Source organism: Gymnoscopelus microlampas, assembly GCF_963454915.1.
Source record: "Gymnoscopelus microlampas genome assembly, chromosome: 23".
Taxonomy (NCBI): domain Eukaryota; kingdom Metazoa; phylum Chordata; class Actinopteri; order Myctophiformes; family Myctophidae; genus Gymnoscopelus; species Gymnoscopelus microlampas.
The window spans coordinates 24789670-24810175 of NC_139960.1; the positions used below are offsets into that span (position 1 = coordinate 24789670).

Genomic DNA, 20506 nt, shown 5'->3' on the forward strand with positions numbered 1-20506 from the left:
TTCTTTTTAGGCCTTTTACGGCAATCGGACACTGCATTCATGATTTGAGGCATTTTGTTCCAAAAATGTGTTTTGTTAAATTAGACCTGCTGGTGGCGCTATAACAGGCCAATGTGAAAAGGGTGGCATTTGTTCCTCGGCCTAGTGGGAATGTGCGTGTGAAATTGCACGGCAATCGCACACTGCTTTCATGATTTAAGGCATTTTGTTCAAAACGGACCAATCCTACAAACTTTGTAAGTCAATGTTAGCCAATTAAGATGGAATATGAAATATCGGACACATCTGTCTTGATGACATGACTATAGAGATACTGTGTACCGATTTGCGTGATTTTTGGACAGAATCTGAAGGAGTAAGAGCAAAAAAATGTTTTTCAAAAGTCGGCCTCCTGGTGGCGCTCTAAAAGGCAGATGTAAAAAATGCAGGGCAAAGGTTGTTCCTTGGCCTCTAGGGAGTGTGCGTGCCAAGTTTCACGCAGATCAGTGCAGTTACAGTATAAGTAAAAACGTGAATCGGCCTGTTATAGCGCCACCATGAGGCTGATTTTAAAGTTTTGAAGTGGCATTTGTTCCTTGGCATAGTGGGAATGTGCGTGCACAATTTCACGGAAATCGCATGCTGCGTTCATGATTTGAGGCATTTTGTTCAAAACGGACCAATCCTGTGAACTTTGGAAGTGAACCTTAGGCAATGAGGATGGAATATGGGAAATGGGACAGATCCGTGTTGATCACATGACTATAGAGATACTGTGTACCGATTTGCGTGACGTTTGGATAAAATCTGTAGGAGTAATGTAAAACAATTTGTTTTGCACAAATTGGCCTCCTGGTGGCGCTCTAATAGGCCCATGTGAAAAATTTGGGGCAGAGGTTCTGAATTGGTATCCAGGGAGTGTGTGTGCACAGTTTCACAGCGACCGGGCTAACGGTGCCGTAGATTAGTCGCTCGCAGACAGATGGACACACGGACGGACGGACGGACAGGGGGTAAAACATACTCTCTCGCCATGCCTTCGGCCTGGCGGAGACAATAACACAATTGCTAAGAAAATATTAACCAATAGTTGCGGCTCTGCGCTGATCATCTTTTGCGCAGATGGACGGACGGTTCCTTCCTGGGCCTAAATGGTGAAAGCATGGAAGAAGAGGTCAACGACTTCTTCAGGGAGACCTACAAGACGCTGAAGTTCTTCCAGCAGAAGCAGAAGAAGGCGGAGCAGGAGAAGGAGAGTGTGACACGGCGGAAGGGAGAGGATCCCAGCCAGCAGGACAGTCCCACCACACTGATGTGCTCCAAGGTTATGGGGCAGATCAAAGAGTTCAAGGTAGCTATTAGTTCAGCCTAATACCTAATAGATCATATTGTGGCCATTTTGCTCTTATGTTACAATCAGGAGGGTGGGTCAATATCTTTGCTCTTAACTCAAATGTACTCACTATTAATTGTAATAATACTTAATGCTTTTTGTTCTCAATTTGGGGTCCTTGAGGGGGTTCCAGGGGGTCCCCAGCGAAATGAGTTATAGTGAGGAACCAAATTTAATTAATATTTTATTGATCTATTTCAACTTGAAATAAATCAATTGTGTCCTGAGTTTTTATGTTTGAATTTGCAATAGAGTGGCATTACAAATGCTCTTGTAAGAAGAGCTTACAATGTCATTGATTTGATTCTGTAGATTGAGGACCAAGAGATAAAGATCATATTAGATAGGGGCCCGTAGCCTAATGCATACAGGGTTCTTTAAATGGATCGGAATCACTGCCAATATGTCTCAGAAAAGGATCCATTATACTTAACCACATGAATGAACCCTACCATCCATATTGTTGGGCGAACATTTTCTGAAAATAGCAGAAAATATTACATCTATAAGCTCACTTGTGAGCTTGTAGATTGGCTGCAGTATTTTCTACCAAGAGAAAATATAGACCCCTGGGGGACTCTGATCAACCAATTATTATTATGCATTGTTTGTGATTTTGTTGGTTTTGTCAACAGGAGTACATCCCCTTGGTGTCCATCCTGTGTAACCCAGGTATCAGAGCTCGCCACTGGGACCAAATGTCAGAGATAGCGGGGCATGACCTCACGCCAGACTCTGGCACCACGCTGCGCAAAGTTCTCAAACAAGACCTATCTCCTTACCTGGAACGATTTGAAACCATCAGCACCTCTGCTAGTAAAGTGAGACCACCAGAAATGCTTTCTTTTCTTCCTGCAATCTTTTCTTTGTTCCTTTATACAGTGGTGGAAAGTAACTAAGTACATTTACTCAAGAACTGTATTTAGGTCGAGTTTTGAGGTACTTTTTACTATAACATGACTCTGAAGAAGATGCTCCTGGCATCGAAACGGTAGGTATTAGGTTGGTATCTAGCACCTTATAAATAGAAAGGCATTTAACAGATGCTCCAGTGCTTTCCTATTGTGTACTTTTACTTTACTTGAGTATGCCCATTTTTGCATATTGAGCTTTTATTTTTGGTACCTTAAGAATATTTTTGATACTTTTACTCAAGCAAATTTTGTATACGTTACTTTTACTATTGTTTACTTCAGTAAAACAAGACCAGGAGACCTGGTTCTGCCAGACCCAGAATAACCGAGGTCCCTTTTATGCCCATGTATGGACAAAAGGGGGACGAAATTCTGTGTCTTTTATGCCCATGTATGGACGAAATGGACCGAGGTCCCTTTCATGCCCATGTATGGACGAAATGGGGACAAAGCCTCATGTAGGCCGACCCCTTGGGTCTGGCAAAAAAAAAAAGAGTACTTCTTCCACCGAATTAACTGAGTGCTGAATGCTGTGTGTCTCAATGCAGGAGTTTTCTCTGGAGAACTACATGAAGACTATGGTGGAGGTGTGGGACACTGTCTCGTTCCACCACCACCCTTACAGAGAAACTGGGGTGTCCATTCTCACAGCTGTGGATGAGGTTCAGACCATGTTGGATGATCAGATCATCAAGACGCAGACCATGAGGGGGTCGCCCTACATCAAGCCCTTTGAGAATGAGATCAAGGTGGGCACTGTAGGGTTTCAATAACCCGGACTCAGGTTAATATACAGAATCACAGACAGCAGAATGGGGCAACAATTATGGACGGAGAAAGAATCTGGGGAAAGTAGATAGATGATGGGAGGGATAGAGGAACGGACGGACGGACGGACGGACGGACGGACGGACTGACGGACTGACGGACTGACGGACTAACGGACTGACTGACTGACTGACTGACTAACTGACTTTAAAAAGTCAACACATTTAAAACTTTCCAAAATAGCGTAAATAGACAATTTACGTGTTGTTAGCTTGTAGATCGGCTGTTTCCGCTATTCGTCGTACTACAAAGTATATAGGGCATACGTGGTTAACCGACTCTGCAACACTCTGTGTGTGTGTGCCTCAGCTATGGGAGGAGCGCCTCATCCGTATCCAGGACACCACAGAGGAGTGGCTGAAGGTGCAGGCCCAGTGGCTCTACCTGGAGCCCATCTTCTCCTCTGAGGACATCATGCAGCAGATGCCAGAGGAGGGACGCCTCTTTCAGGCCGTGGACAAACACTGGAGAGAGGTTATGAAGCACTGCGTCAAGGAGCCCAAGGTAGCTGGAGAAGCCTGATTTCAGTGAAACTATCCTTTGGAATTGTGATGATGTATAAACGATGGCGTATATGATGACGCCATCGATACTGAACTCCAGTGGAATCAAGCTGAAATCTTGCCCAAATATGTAATCATAAGTCATAGATACGTCATAGATAACTGGCTTCTACATGAAGTCTGAGATCCACATGAAGCCACACAGTAATTAGACCCCATCTTGCCATAATATATCTGAATGGTACATAATGTAGATGTGTTGTTCAGCCACCTCACTGCTTGATGTGTTCAAATGTGTTGCTATGGTAGATTCTCTCAGCCACCTCACTGCCTGACCTGCTTTTAAAACTCCAAGACTCCAACAATCTTCTGGATCAGATCATGAAGGGACTGAACGTGTACTTGGAGAATAAACGTCTCTTCTTCCCTCGGTAGGATCAAATACTTTTCTAATGTCTATTCTTTGTCCTGTAGCTTTTGTTGATTTAACTCAGACTTCCCCTGTCTTCCACTATTCCTGACAGGTTCTTCTTTCTTTCCAACGACGAGATGCTGGAGATTCTGTCTGAGACCAAGGATCCACTGCGCGTGCAGCCCCATCTGAAGAAGTGCTTTGAAGGCATCTCCAAGCTTGACTTTTTACCTGACCTGGATATCCAGGCAAGTTAGGCTTACTTGATGTTGTCAGTGCATGACCACATGATCGATAGACTGTTATTACTCATTATTCCACTCCCTGTCCAGGCCATGTACAGCAGTGAAGGGGAGCGTGTTGAACTCATCCAGTTGATCTCCACCTCGGAGGCAAGGGGAGCTGTGGAGAAGTGGCTGGTGCAGGTGGAGGATGTGATGATTCGAAGTGTCAGAGATGTGGTTGCTCGCTCCAAAGTGGTGAGATCCCCTCGCCTCTATCTGTACAACACACAGTTCATTAGGCCTTCACCATGTACAAAACCACCGTCAGTACGTTTATATCCTACTAGACCATACCCGGTGAAGGGCGCAGGCAAAGTACAGACCTTGCTGCTTGTTTCTCGCACGAAACCTGGCAACGTTATCTCCCATTGTTTGACACATAATGGCTAATAAAAAGCTGAGATTTGATGAAATTGAGAAACGGGCTTCGCAGTTAAGTTCAGATGGTAATGGGCAATGGCTGTGTGCAAAATCAGATCAAGTGCTCCAGACAGTGAGGAGAAACGTCTTGCTGACCAAGCCACCATGGCCACAGAGGTTTGTCAAATTATAGGAGGATAACGGTCCATTTGTAACTAATACTGCGTCATTGTTTATGAAAATCTATCTATTATAAATCTGTGTGAATATCTGGATAGTTTGAGATGCATCACCAAAGATAAAATCAAGTTGGAACTTTTCATACATCTTCTGATTTAATAAGAATCTCAATAAGTGAGCTGATTGGTTGGATTTGGTTGTTTTGGTAGGCTTACTGTGAGACTCCGCGTAGCCAGTGGGTAAAGGAGTGGCCTGGACAGGTGGTGCTCTGCACCTCTCAGATCTTCTGGACGCTGGAAGTACATGAAGCCATCAAAGCAGGAGCTGGTGTAGGTTTTCTTGTTTACGTCCAAAATTATCCATATTTGTTGTGTGAGAGATAAAATGAAAGTTAATGAAAATTTTACAAGTCAGTTTTTTGCTTGCTTGCTAAAATTAGAACAAAGTTGAAATGAGCAAAATTGTGTGTTTGTTTCATGCAGGGTTTAAAGAGATATCACGAGCAACTGCAGAATCAGCTGAATGACATTGTGGAGCTGGTGAGAGGAAAACTACCCAAACAAACCCGGATTACACTGGGGGCATTGGTGACCATCGATGTCCATGCCAGAGATGTGGTTATGGAACTAAGCGAGAAAGGTACACTATGTAATTAGTATTATTTAACATATGGCAAACTGTTTTGTTGTGACGTGATTGCACTATTGCAATGACGCTGACTGTCTGTGTGCTTATGTCACTCTAAAGAATCAATACACTATTTCATAATCAAATCAAAAACACAAGGCCACCAAACTGCATATTTTAGATCTCTAACTTGCTATCCGACAAATGGTTCAATTTGGTGGTCAAAAATCAAGCTTAGTGATGAGCAGCTATGCACACCTCTAGGTTGCCCTAGTTTATAATGTAATGTTTTATTTCAGGACGAAAATTGGTCATTCCCTAGTCAAATAAAGGTGAAATAAAAAATGTAATATAATTATACCCTTTTCAGGTGTATCGCACGAATCAGACTTCCAGTGGCTAGCTCAGCTTCGTTACTACTGGACCAATGAAAACGTGCGTGTTCGCATCATCAACTGCGATGTCAAGTATGCCTATGAGTATCTGGGCAACTCAACCCGCCTGGTTATCACCCCGCTCACTGACCGATGCTACCGAACCCTGGTAAGTCATCTATGCCCCAAATAGGGACGGCAGATTTAAAGTGGTTATATACGTGCGTGGACAATGATGTGGAAATAATCACTGAAATATGCCTATAAGACTTCTGTTCATTTCCTCCTGCTGTTTTTATACTATTCTTCTGGTTAGGCTAAATAATTTCAATAATTTCAAATAATTGCGAATCACAGAAATACAAGCCGTGCTGTTAATTCACAGCACCGATATCTTGTTTTATCTCTGATGTTTCCCTGCAGGTGTTATTCAGAACAGTGGCCATGATGGTCCCTAACTATGCCCTGATAGCGGAGATCTCTCTGTATTCCTATGGCTTCCTTAATGCCAAACCCCTGTCGGTGAAGATAGTGATGACCTACAGGCTGTGTTCAGAACAGCTGTCCTCTCAATAATTCCTGACCTGTGTCTTAGATCGGAGCTTTCTACCTGAGTCTGGGTGGTGCGCCTGAGGGTCCAGCTGGCACAGGGAAGACTGAGACCACCAAGGATCTGGCTAAAGCCCTGGCTGTGCAGTGTGTCGTCTTCAACTGTTCTGATGGACTCAACTATCTCGCAATGGGGAAGGTGATTACAATTCTATTCAATCTGGTTATATTTCTTTAATGTAATGGATAAGTTACAGTATGACTCCAAAATCGGTACAGGTTCCCAATTTCTTAAAGCTCAGAATACAGGACTTTGAGGACAGGTCATGCAATCTCAGCATTGGTTAAATGCTGTCCCAGACCAACCACACCAAACCATGCCTAAACATAACCAATATTTAACATAATGCCTAGACTTTTTATTTTATTAATTTGTTACCTAAACATAACCTTCTCAATCTCTGTTAATATATTTTGACCTTATCGGCTCTGACTGTTCACGCTGTGCATTGTGGAAATTATACTGCCACTATTTTTCAAATGCCTCATTTTTCACATACCGGAAGAATTGCTTCATGGATGTCAAATACAATCTGATGGGGACATATTAGACGGTCCTTGGAAAGTGTTTAAAACACATCTAACAACTAGGAAAGTGGAGGTCAGGTTGAACAAATAACTTTCATCATGTCATGTCGGTTTTTAGCACAGCAGCTTGCTCACAGTTCTTCATTCTCTCAAATATATTTGTCACCAAAACAGTTTGACTGCAAATAACGTTTGGGTGACCAATTATTTTCATGTGCCGTCTCATCACAGTTTTTCAAAGGCCTGGCATCATCAGGTGCGTGGGCGTGTTTTGACGAGTTCAACCGCATCGAGCTGGAGGTGCTCTCTGTGGTGGCCCAGCAGGTGCTCTGCATCCAGAGAGCCATTGAGCAGAAGTTGGAATACTTTGACTTTGAAGGGACCAGGCTCAAGCTCAACCCCAACTGCTTTGTGTCCATCACAATGAACCCTGGCTACGCAGGACGCTCCGAACTCCCAGACAACCTTAAGGTCTTTCTGCTTTCTTGGACCAGCAGTTTATCAGACATTCGGTTGTTGGCTATATAGGACTGGCACGATCCAGACATTTTAGCAGACGATTAATTGTCATACAAATAATTGCGATTCATTATTTAACTGTGTTTGCGGCATTGGACGTAAAATATAAATACCTGTATATATATTTCTGTTTGCCTGTCAAAAATTGCACAGGGCAGATATGAAAATGTACTTAAATATACAAAGCCTATTACTGAAATATACAAAGACATGACTGACAATGACTGGTACCAATAATCAAATTAAATAATGTACTGGTATGTATGGCCAAATTATTATTTTTTAATTAAAATTTCTGATGTTTCCCTGCAGGTGTTATTCAGAACAGTGGCTATGATGGTCCCTAACTATGCCCTGATAGCGGAGATCTCTCTGTATTCCTATGGCTTCCTTAACGCCAAACCCCTGTCGGTGAAAATAGTGATGACCTACAGGCTGTGCTCAGAACAGCTGTCCTCTCAGTTCCACTACGACTATGGCATGAGGGCTGTCAAAGCTGTGCTTGTGGCCGCGGGAAACCTCAAGCTCAAGTTCCCTGATGAGAATGAAGATATCCTGGTACAGTGTGTGTGTGCTGAAATGATGATTGCGTGTATTAAAAGTCTTTGGATACTCCTAGATCACTAACCGCATCTAAGATTTGTGTGTCTTTTTGTGACGTCGTCACACGTTTACTCTCCGTGACATCCAGGTCCTGAGGTCGATCAAAGATGTGAATGAGCCCAAGTTTCTCTCCCATGACATTCCACTGTTCAATGGAATCACCAGCGATCTGTTTCCTGCCATCTCCCTTCCAGCGGCTGATTATAAGGTTTGTTTATACTTTTCACGTGGTACATTAACAAAATGCCTGTGTAGATACACTGCAGGTTTTCACTCGTTGCGCCCATTGTCTCTTTTGCAGCTGTTTCTGGAGGCTGCTGTGGAGTGCTGTCAAAAGACCAACATACAGCCAACACAGGTCTTCCTAGAGAAGATGATCCAGACGTATGAGATGATGATAGTCAGGCACGGGTATGCTACAGTACACTATACTTCACTTCATAGCACTTCTTCTTCTTCTTCTTCATGGACCTTAGATTAGATTAGATTAGATTAGATGTCTTTATTATCCACAAGGGAAAATGGTTTTGCTCAAACTGTACCTTTTTTACTGCGTGGCTGTGTAAGAGACTAGCCATCTTTGAGAGGGACTGTGTATATGTGTCTGCCTGGAACTAATCTCACAAACCCACTGGACTGATCAGCACCAAACTTAGTGTGCATGCTGCCAGTAGGCCCCAGAAGATTCTACACATTTTCTTAAAAATCTTTTTTTTAAAACATTAAAACGTTAAAAACACTTACCGTTAATAATTTTTTAACAAGTCAATAGGGCTGTGATGCTGCTGAAACCTTGGCCAAATTTGGAGCCATACAGCATCTGTCATAAATAACTGATGTCATCGATGACTGACGTCACAGGCTGGCCACATGAAGTCTGAGATCCATATAGGAGCCATGCCTTTCTATGTGGATCCTGGGATCCACATCATTTCCAATTATTTTCAACAACTTTTAAATAAATCCATTTTGGATCAGATAGAGTAAAATCAGGCATGCATGCAGGCTGAAAACATTCCACTTATATCTGATATGACATTTCTGATCTGCTCTGCTGTTAACTAAAAAGGAAAATGGAGCTGCTAACTCCATGGGATGAAGTTACCTTATATGCTGAATGTGTATCTGCGTTACTCTCAGACAGCCAGATAAACATAAAGCCTAATGCACAGGGCAGTAGTAGGGTGCATATCTCCATGATTAGAGCATCATAAAATGTACTCTACTATTCCTCCACCACATGACATAATAGATAATACAAGCAAAAGAAAAGTGAAAAAATACTAAAGCAGGTGTGTCGATACATTCCAAATTCCCACATGTCATGTGATGATGTTTTGCATGTCAGGTTTATGCTGGTGGGGGAGCCCTTTGCTGGGAAGACCCAGGTCCTACATGTACTGGCTGACACTCTGACTCTCATGAACCAGAGAGGCTACAATGAGGAAGAGAGGGTCGTCTACCGGACAGTCAACCCCAAGTCTATCACCATGGGACAGCTCTTTGGACAGTATGACCCAGTCTCTCATGAGGTGGGACAACACCTACAAACATCTGTCCAATAATAGACCCTTTTCCAGTGATGTAAAGTATCTAAGTACATTTACTCAAGTACTGTACTTAAGTACAATTTTGAGGTACTTTGTCCAATCAGTATGGTAGAGTATGTTAATACAATATAACTGATACAATTGGGGTGGTTGTATTTTGTCTCCCTGTCATCACTTGCACAAGAAACCTGGTTCAAATCCGGGGTAGAAGAGGACAGTTACATTGTGCAGCTCTAACCACTTAAACCCCAGCATCCATATTCAGAGGAGAACATTAGCCAAAAATAGCCAATCTACAAGCTCACAATGCGTTGTAAGCTTGTAGATTGGCTATTTTTGGCGAAGAGATTTGGTGTAGACAGGAAGAAGAGATCCATGTACAACAGTTACTCAAGTCCAAATGGATGGCTCAAGTGTTTAAGTGAAATCTTGTGCATGGAGATTGTGATCCAAATCACTGTCCCATATGATATCACGTTTCCTCTCTGCTGGTTCTTTTCTTCATGTTCAGTGGGCAGATGGGATCGTGGCCAACACGTTTCGTGAGTTTGCGTCGGCGGAGACCCCGGAGCGTAAATGGGTGGTGTTTGATGGACCCGTTGACACCTTGTGGATTGAGAGCATGAACACTGTGCTGGATGACAATAAGAAAGTAAATTCCTCAATGCTGTAGTGGTGCAACAGTTAATGGAAGTAATTGATTTAATCGATTATTAAAAAAAAAAAAATGTTAACATAATTGATCCATATTTTGGGCATGTGAAGTGAAGATTTTCTAAAAATGATCATCATTTTTCAAGCTCACAATGTATCGTGATGGGACGCATTGTGAGCTTGTAGGCAATTGTTTCATCAACCGTTGTGTGACAAAGTATAAAGCTTAAGTGGTTAGTCGATTTATTGCTATACTGTTTCTTGAACATTCAATTAATCGAAAAAGCAATCGATGCAGCCTATACAATGCTACAAGAATTTTAGACAGTCATTGAAGTTTTGCACCTACTGTACTTTACACTACTATCCCTCCACACACAGTTGTGCCTGATGAGTGGTGAGATCATTCAGATGTCCAGTCAGATGAGTCTGATTTTTGAAGCCATGGATCTGTCGCAGGCCTCAGTAAGTCAAGCAACAGTTAATCCAACTAATTGATTCAATCGAAGAATACGATTCGACACGTTGCATGAAAAGTTCACAGCGACAATATATGAGAGGGTTTTAACCTGCTCTTTCAGCCTGCCACAGTGAGTCGTTGTGGGATGATCTACATGGAGCCATCTCAGCTGGGCTGGGAGCCCTTGGTAACGTCCTGGATGAAGACCCTGCCAGAGGTCCTTCAGAGCCCGGACCACATCTCCCTGCTGTGGGACCTCTTCCACTGGCTCCTGCCACCAGCTCACAGGATGCTGCGCAAACACTGCAGGGTAAGAGCCCCGGTATCCCACAACATTCCCCACACAAACATCTTGAGCATTCATGGTAGGACTTGCATCTAGCACGCTTTTTTTTCACAAGCAAAACAAATTATGTAGAGAAAAATATACAACAGACTAAAAGAAATACAAACACAAGCACAAATCTAGCTAACATAGTGGAATAAACTGTGACTTTGATTATCTGTTTGTTGTTTTGTGTAACTGTCGAATTGCATGGAAATAATATTTAATGTAATCTGCAGCCTGCAACTACAGTAGCTGCATGAAAGTTTCACCATGTAAAGCCAGCCGTGTGAAACGTGTACAACTTTTTTCACGTTGACTAACAGATGTGTCCTTTACAGGAAGTGGTTTCCACCAGTAACGGCAACACTGCGGTGTCTCTGTGTCGTCTGTTTGAGATGCTGCTCACTGAACCTGTGAAGGATAGTCCTGGACACCAAAACATACGCACCTGGATAATGGTAATGGACAAAGTCTGGAATAACATAATGCACTATTACCAGTGGTTCCCAACCAATCTCGCAGCACGTTGTCACCTTGTATATCTGCTATTTTCTGCAAATGTTCGTTTTAGCATCAATGCGAAACCTTCCCTTGTCATTGTTTTGTGCTTTTACTGTAGGCGGCCTTTGCCTTCTCCCTGGTATGGTCTGTGGGAGGAAGCTGCGATGCGGACAGCAGGGACAGGTTTGATGCCTTCCTCAGGAAGATGGTTTCAGGGAAGACAGACGGCCATACCATCCCTGCCTCTGTGGGCAAATGGGAATGTCCCATGGACGAAAGAGGCCTTGTTTATGACTACTCTTATGAGGTACTATACAATGATCTCTCTGCATTGTAATTGTTTTACATTTTTAAGCCCTATTTTCTGAAATGTTTAAAAAATAAAAATAAAATAAAAAGTTTTGAAACGTTTTCACAAAATACTATTAAAGTCTATTAAAATCTATCAAAGAATTTCCTTTCTTTTTTTTAGAGCCGATTTCCGCCTGTTATGACATGCCCAAAAAAGGGACGTGGGGTTAAAGTGGTTAAACTAAGAAAAACTAAAACAGATCATTGTTATGTCTTATCTGTTATCCAGTTTAAAGGGAAAGGCCACTGGGTGCATTGGAATGAGGCCATCAAGAACGTCAGCCTGGGACACAAGAAGACCAAAGTAGAAGACATCATTGTTCCCACCATAGACACTGTGCGCTACACATACATCATGGACCTCTGTATCACCTATGGAGTGTTAGTATTCTGTTCATGTACTGTGTGAGTGATGTGGATACAGCCAGCAGATCTCTTTGGTTTTGTTTCATTTTATTATAACCACTTAAGCCCTATTCAAAGAAATGCAACAATAGTAATTCTACATGTTCATCATAACGCATCGGATCGCTATGCATTGTGAGCTTGTATATCTGCTATTTCAACCAGGGACACCAGGGGTGCGTGGACACCATTCAAAGTAATATGGCTGAACGAAAAAGAACATGGACCGAATAGAACCGCGTCCATTGAGTTCAATGGAGAAGTGGCGCCCTGTTCTATTCGGTTCCTTCAAGCTATATATCGGCAAACCTGATATATCGGTTGGGCTGATAACTGATATATCGGTTGGGCTATTTAAATGTTAGTTGTTCTACACAATCATTTATTCCTCTCTCTCACTGTGTGTTAGCCATTTGATTTATGCCCCTACTATGTGGCATATCTTGGTTAAACACAACCTGTTTAACCACAAGCTTATTATCATCCCATATTATGTAAAATTGTATGTATTGCTGAACATTCTCTGTGTGTCTTTGCTTAGACCTCTCTTGTTTGTGGGCCCTACCGGCACTGGAAAGTCTGTGTATGTCAAGGAGAAGATGATGAACAACCTAGACAAGGAGCGCTATCTGCCATTCTTCGTCAATTTCTCAGCCCGCACCAGTGGCAACCAGAGCCAGGTCAGCATTTAGCAATACCTTTTTTTATGGTCTGACTCTGCAAGAGGCTAGCCATCTATGACATGGAGTGTGTATTTTTGAAATACTTAAATTTATTAATGGAAGTCAATGGGGCTCTGATTGCCCTAATTTCGGTCATATGTCATAGATATGTTATAGACGACTGTCATCATAGATGACTGACATCACAGTCTGGTCACATGAAGTTCGTGATCCGCATTGGAGCCATGTAATTCCCATGTGGATCCTGAGATCCACATGATTAGAGTTATTTTTTTACTCAACCATTCCTATATATACTTCGTTGATCTACTTTTTCCCTCTACACCATAATTTAGCCGAAAATAGCCAATCTACAAGAACACAAGGCGTCTCAACGATGCCCAGGGTTCATGTTAAAGGGTAGCCTCGCGTAGCCAGACAATATCACACGACACACTGCGTGGATATTAGTCTGGTCCCTATCAACGGTAGATTTTCTTCCAAGGGGCGGTTACAAAAAGATCCAAACGGACTCTATTGGTTAGACCTAAACCAATCAGAGCAGTGCTTCCTTGAACGAACCAATCAGAGCAGTGCTTCCTTGTACGTCATTGCTCCAAATAAGGTGATAAGCCCGCCCACATTTGGATACTGGGCCCTGGTTGGTTCCGCACAACTGCGGAGGGAGAGAATTTAAATCTCTATGGAGGGGGGCCAGACCTAATCTGCCGAGGGCTAAAGTGCATGCAATTTTGCAAAGGCAGATTCGTCTGGAACCAGGCTAGTTAAAGGGAAACTTTGACAATATTAATGTAGCAGACATGTGAAAATCTGACAAAACACTTCCCATTGCGTTCTGTGTAGTGAGAGCTCGCTCGCTTTGCACTGTAATCTCCTTTAGCCTATGCAAAACAACACCTTTTAGCATGTTTCACATAGTCTGGTGGAGATTTCTCTGCACCTTTGAGAGCGAGCTCTCACCAACCAACATTTTTTCCCCTTTTTTCCTTATTCTACTTTGCACATGTTTGTATTTTGTATTTGTTGATGATATTGTATTTTGGTGTTATTGTTATGATATGTTGATGGATTGAATACATAGGACCACAATGGAAACAAGTCCTCAGGACTTTTTTGTGTTATCCTTTTAGCTCAAATGTCTGACTGTACCTCGTGCTGTTTACATTCAAACTGCACAGAACGTAATGGAAAGTGATAGGACTATAAAGTCATAAAGTAGGTTTTGCAATTGTATTAATTTCACCCCACTCTTTCTTTACATTTATTATCACCTCTTCCTCTTCCAGAGCATCATCATGTCCAGGCTGGATAAGAGGAGGAAGGGCGTGTTTGGGCCTCCTATGGGAAAAAAGTGTGTAATATTTGTGGATGACATGAACATGCCCGCTCCGGAGCAGTTTGGGGCACAGCCCCCCATCGAGCTGCTTCGACAGTACTTAGACCATGGAAACTGGTAGGTATGAGCTCTGAGTCTCCACTACAAGTTCATTTTATAAGTCAACTAATTCTAACTCTTGAGAGTGTACAAATGGTAACAAAGTTGCCAGAGGTAGCAAAATGAAGGTCCTTATACACACCAGGAGTGCATCAGTGTGTGTGCATACAATGTGTATCACATATACAGTCAGATTTATTTTCCTCTTGATCTCTGGTACCATAGGTACGACCTGAAGGACACCTCCAAGATCACCCTGGTGGACTTGCAGCTCATCTCAGCCATGGGGACCCCTGGTGGCGGGAGGAACGCTGTGACACCTCGCTTCCTGCGTCACTTCAACATCTGCAGCATCAACGCCTTCAGCGACGACACCATGGTGCGCATCTTCTCCAACATGGTGGACTTCTACTTCCGGAACAATCATTTCCCTCCTGAATGCTTCTCCGTGGGCAAGCAAATTGTATCTGCTACTATGGAAGTGAGTTCTCAAAAGACAATGACGGCCCATGAACGATGAGGCGTATTTCTCCATGTGTGAAAGCCCTCATAATGACAAAAAGCTGAAAAACACGCACATCCCAGACCTACGAGGCTGGGTGCTGGATCAAAAGTTCAACAGTTGAAAATAAATTAAAAACGCACACCAGTATATGCTGCCATTTGCAAGTTTTAATGGTTTTAATGGTGGTGACATTTCGAGCCACCTCAGGCCATCTCAGACCTTCAAGGTGGCTCGAAACGTTACCACCATTAAAACTTGCAAATGGGAGCACATACTGGTGTGCGGAATTAATTTATTTTCAACTGAAAGGCCCTCATAAAACAACACTTTTCTCCGTCAATGTTTTATGTATTTCTCCGTTGACATGCTTTCTTATCCCCAAGGTGTACAAGAAAGCCATGGAGAACCTACTTCCTACCCCAGCCAAGTCTCACTACACCTTCAACCTGCGGGACTTCTCCCGCGTCATCCACGGCTGCCTGTTGCTGAAGAAGGAGTCTCTGGACGACAAGCGCGGGATGATCCGCCTGTTTGTTCACGAGGTGTTCCGCGTCTTCTACGATCGCCTGGTGGATGACAAAGATCGGGCCTGGTTGTACCAGCTGATGAAGGACATTCTCAGAGACCACTTCAAGGATAACTTTGACCAGGTGTTTGATCACTTGAAACAAGACACTAAAGTAAGTTGACTTTAATGTACATAGTATGTTGTTACTGCTGCACGAGCATTATTTGCTACAGTTTGACTATGTTATATACCGTATTTAGGTACCAAAGGTGTCAGTGTTCGTTTATATCAAATCAAGTTGAGTTCATTTTCGGAACCACTTTTAACAGAGATTTCACGTTTCAAGTACCTCAGGCAACATAGAACAAAAATTCCAACAGAATACAAAATGATAAATCATCAAATAACATCATGGCTTTGATGATCTCCAACCACAGCCGTGATGTTATTCACCATAACATACTCCCTCTCATGTTCTGTCTATCGCTTCAATAAAGTATATTATTCAAATGTTCCCATTCACAGCTGGTTGAGGGAGACATGCGTGATCTTATGTTTGGGGACTACATGAAACCGGACGTGGAGGCTGACCATCGCCTCTATGCTGAGGTGCCGTCCATAGAAAGCTTTGGCGAGGTGGCAGAGTTCTGTCTGGGCGAATACAATCAGACTCACAAGAATCGGATGAACCTCGTCATCTTCCGGTAAGTGGTTTAAGTATCAGAATGTTACAGTGGTATGTTATTACATGGCTTTGATTCTGGTTGGACAGTCGAAGCATTCAGTGGCCTGTAATTTATTTATAACAGACCGTTGTTCTGCCCCTGTTTACGTTTGTTGTGGAGGCAGGAGCTTGTAAGCAAATTAATCATTTTTAAATCAATATTTTGTGGGAAATTATAGATTTTCATCAGAAGTACAAAGCCATGTAATAAGTGCAATGCTAATATATAGTTAGTGAGCTGGTGATAATTGCAAAATGAACCCCTCTAATTTTGGGGTCCTTGACATGAAAAGGTTTGAGAACCACTGCTAAACGAGAAGCCTTACATAATATTCTAGCATAAAAAACAAGACACATTATGATATTTAAATGGTATTCGATTACCTAACATTCTAACATTTAAAACAAGACTTAATGATATTTAAATGGCATTCGATTACCTAAGGATTGAATTGTATCTCTGTGTTGCTTTGTAGCTACGTGCTGGAGCATCTGTCCCGCATCAGCCGCGTGTTGAAGCAGGTGGGGGGCAATGCCCTGTTGGTGGGGGTGGGAGGCAGCGGGCGCCAGTCCATCACCCGCCTGGCCACGTCCATGGCCCACATGACCATGTTCCAACCAGAGATCACCAGGAGCTATGGCATGAACGAATGGAGGGATGACCTCAAGGTAGGTGGCCTCCACAGACTCGGGAGACACTTCTTTGTCCCATAATGTTTGATATTTTGGATGCAACCTCGCCAGACATTATTGATCTCCTCCCGTGGGTCTTGTGCGCCGTGGAACATTTTGTGAACTCGTCTGGTGTATGGGGTGCAACAGTTAATCGAACTTACCGATTCAATCGATTTGAAGAAAATATCAATTTCAAATAAAATGTTTTATTTTCAAAAATAGAAGTTCTACAAGCTCACAAAGCATCGCATCACGAATCGTTGTGAGCTTGTAGATGTGCTGTTTTTGTTACAGTATGTTTGCATGACACCATTGTATGACAAAGTATAAAATAGGGCTTAAGTGGTTAGGTAGGGTAAGTGATATTATTTTGATAAAAAGGTTTTTTGTTAAAATTTTTAAGCACTATATTCTGATAGTACTCATATGAAAGAGTACCCATTTATCAGCTTACATTTTATAGTGTTCCAGTTCCAATTTTGTGTGCTCATTTCTTTGTGAAATCACTTCCAATTTCACTTGTTTTATCTGTATTCTGTGCCAGTTCTCTCCCCTGGTTGGGCTATTTAACACTTTTTTTTTTACAAAGAAATATCACTTAGGCCTACTCTACCTTTAATCGGACCGATCAATCAATGTAGTCGATTATAAAAAAATCGATTAGAATGTATTTTGGGTTGATTCGATTCGATAGATTAATGGAAGATAGCTCCAGCACTAGTTTTCCAACAATATCCTGTCTCTCCACGCTCGTCCTTATACTGCAGCTACTGCTGAGGAACGCTGGAGTGAAAGGTCAGAAGACAGTGTTCCTGTTAACTGATGCTCAAATCAAAGAGGAAGCGTTTCTAGAAGATGTGGACAGTGTGTTGAATACAGGAGAGGTCCCCAACCTGTTCCCTCCAGACGAGAAGCAAGACATCATGGAGGTACATTTACTGTACAATGCATTATATGCAAGGCAAGGCATTTGTACTCAAGACGCGCTGTGAGCTTGTAGATCTGCTATTCTTTAAAAGAAAATTGTGAAAATGTGTGCAAATCTTTGAATATATAAATATACATTTTAACTCAAATCTTTGTTTCTGGGGGTCCCTGGAGCAAAATATTTTGAGATGGGGGGTCCTTGACATGAAAAAAAATTGAGAACCAATTTTTTTAAACTGTTAGGATTTAGAAGACATTTGTAGAATCCCTCAGAAGCAAAGATTTGAGTTGAGAAAAAATATATACATTTAAAGATTCGCACAAAATGCTCGGTGCCACACTATGAGCTTGTAGATCTGCTATTTTTGAAAAGCCCAAGTATGAGATAATGGTTAAAGTGGTTAAAATCTAAAAGGATAGATGCTTTCCCGGTCTTAATGGGTCAATGTGTTCACTTTGCTCCCTCTCTCTCCCCAGACAATCCGTCCGATCGCCCAAGCCGGTAACAAGACAGTGGAGCTCAGCCCTCTGGCGTTGTTTGCGTTCTTCGTGACACGCTGCAGGGAGAACCTGCACATCGTGGTGGCCTTTAGTCCTATTGGAGATGCCTTCCGAAATCGACTGCGGCAGTTTCCATCTCTCATCAACTGCTGCACCATCGACTGGTTCCAGGTACACCGAATAGAAGGATCTTATGTACTGTGCATTTTGCCTGCAGCAATAACATATTTGTACTTGCAGGGCACTGAACACAATTGTGTCATTACTGTTGATCATGAAAGGCTCCACAATAGCTATAGGCTGAATCTTGAGTTTGTAGTTTGTACAGTATGTCTTAATGGTATGTGCCAGGTGAGCCTGCTGGGGGCTGGGGCGCCCCAAAAACTGTTGAAAAATGCTGGACATTGTTGGACAATAATGACCAAAATAGTGATGCCAAGTTGAAAGTGGTGAAATTGGCACAACAATCTTATTCATTGAATTTGAATTGAAAAATTATAAATGAAATAAATAAATGCTGACAGGTGTATTAAACAATTTACACTTTAATCCAGAGCAACCTACAGTAAGCAAGGTAAACATGAGGTAATACATCAAATGCATAGAAATAGTAATCTAGGATTATAGGTAAACCAAGAACCTATCATCAGTCTAAACAGTATAATATAAAATTTAAAAACAAACCATAGGATGCCAGGTCTACAAATTAACCTGGCATCTGTCTACAATACCTCAGATCTACAAGCTCTCTACAAGCTCTCTAAAATGTCATTTAAATAGCAGGTTACTACATAACATGCTATTTAAATGACATTTTAACCTTTGCATAAGCCTGCAAGGTCGTCAAGGCTAGTTAGGCACCCGTATGCACTGCTGATGTTCTTCTGTTCTCATCCTGTCATGGCAGCCATGGCCAGAAGAAGCTCTGGAGCGGGTGGCCAACTCCTTCCTGGAACCGCTGGAGATGAGCCAACACGAGCGGCAGGAGATTGTCCCCATCTGCAAGACATTCCACACCTCTGCCAAAGAGCTGTCACAGAGGCATGACATTCACTTCTTTATACCAGTGGCTCTCCAACGTTTTCATGTCAAGGACCACTCAAATTAATTTAGCATTTGCATTTAGCCACAGACCCCCATCTGAAAAATATTTTTGCGCCAGGAACCCCCGTTCAAGATTTGTGTGGTTAAGATGGTTAAAAATATACAAGATTCTTCCAAAAATGTCAAGATTCTTTGAAAATACCAGCTCTACAAGCTCACGACACGTTGTGAGTTTGTAGATCTAATATTTTCAAAAAATCTTGGGGGGAAAAGAAAGTAAAAAAATTGGGTTCAAGCAGGTTAACTGATTTTGATGTTATATTAACACATTTTGCTGCGGACCCCCCTGGAACCCCCTCATGGACCCCACTTTGAGAACCACTGCTTTATACGCCACCCTTCCGAAGGCAATGCAATCCTATGCCCTTAACAAAGCTATGTTTTGATTGGCAGGTTCCTGTCAGAACTGAGCCGCCATAACTACGTGACGCCCACCTCCTACCTGGAGCTGATCGCTGCTTTCCGCCTGCTCCTCACCCAGAAACGAGACATGGTCATGAAAGCTAAGAGGAGGTATACCAACGGGCTGGATAAGCTGGCCTTTGCAGAGTCTCAGGTATCTATATCCTTGAGTTCCAGACTACTTACGTACATGGATTAAAGTGATCAGCCGCCATGACTGATGTCATTCATTTTTATAAGATTAAAGGGTATTAGATTGGGTCAAACTAACAATAGAATACATGTTCAGAAGCAAAAGCATCAACAGGGTCTCAAGACCCTGTTGATGACCTGAGTGTCGAAACGCGTTGGTCAGCTGTTGCCTTGCTCATCTGCTCAAATTAATTAATGTATTTTTTCACCTGAAGACGGAGTGCCTCAGTATTTTTTTCCTAGTCTGCCTCACCACAAGCAGAACTTTGGTTTCCTTTGCTTCTATTCCTATACCTGTTTCACTGAAGAGCACCTGTTTTGAGCCACTGTGATTGAACCCAGGCAGCGCTTCCTTTTCTTTTGTTTTCAACATGTTCAGAAGCATCTTCCATAAAACCCAAAGGTCTCAGATATAGGTTAAAGCCTCAATCTCCAATTTCTTCAAATGGTTGGTTGTATGTAGAACAGCAAGAACAACAACATAGGTT

The 20506-nt window shown here is 42.4% G+C and overlaps 1 protein-coding gene across 1 annotated transcript in view; it reads left to right on the forward strand.

Moving 5' to 3' along the window:
* dnah12 (dynein, axonemal, heavy chain 12) overlaps positions 1–20506 on the forward strand; it is a gene marked incomplete at its 5' end in the record, with an annotated part of 39976 nt that overhangs the window by 5601 nt on the left and 13869 nt on the right. Inside the window, 32 exons of the mRNA XM_084049536.1 lie at positions 1102–1330; positions 2008–2193; positions 2835–3035; positions 3424–3618; positions 3927–4048; positions 4142–4277; positions 4362–4508; positions 5063–5182; positions 5336–5492; positions 5851–6023; positions 6450–6602; positions 7223–7462; positions 7823–8068; positions 8202–8321; positions 8415–8524; positions 9462–9645; positions 10175–10315; positions 10699–10782; positions 10899–11087; positions 11444–11563; positions 11725–11913; positions 12187–12338; positions 12904–13042; positions 14332–14498; positions 14706–14961; positions 15369–15665; positions 16019–16197; positions 16694–16886; positions 17660–17821; positions 18297–18491; positions 19228–19361; positions 19818–19980. Of these exons, the coding sequence (XP_083905662.1) occupies positions 1102–1330; positions 2008–2193; positions 2835–3035; positions 3424–3618; positions 3927–4048; positions 4142–4277; positions 4362–4508; positions 5063–5182; positions 5336–5492; positions 5851–6023; positions 6450–6602; positions 7223–7462; positions 7823–8068; positions 8202–8321; positions 8415–8524; positions 9462–9645; positions 10175–10315; positions 10699–10782; positions 10899–11087; positions 11444–11563; positions 11725–11913; positions 12187–12338; positions 12904–13042; positions 14332–14498; positions 14706–14961; positions 15369–15665; positions 16019–16197; positions 16694–16886; positions 17660–17821; positions 18297–18491; positions 19228–19361; positions 19818–19980 (5479 nt within the window). The remainder of the gene's footprint in view (positions 1–1101; positions 1331–2007; positions 2194–2834; positions 3036–3423; positions 3619–3926; positions 4049–4141; positions 4278–4361; positions 4509–5062; positions 5183–5335; positions 5493–5850; positions 6024–6449; positions 6603–7222; positions 7463–7822; positions 8069–8201; positions 8322–8414; positions 8525–9461; positions 9646–10174; positions 10316–10698; positions 10783–10898; positions 11088–11443; positions 11564–11724; positions 11914–12186; positions 12339–12903; positions 13043–14331; positions 14499–14705; positions 14962–15368; positions 15666–16018; positions 16198–16693; positions 16887–17659; positions 17822–18296; positions 18492–19227; positions 19362–19817; positions 19981–20506) is intronic.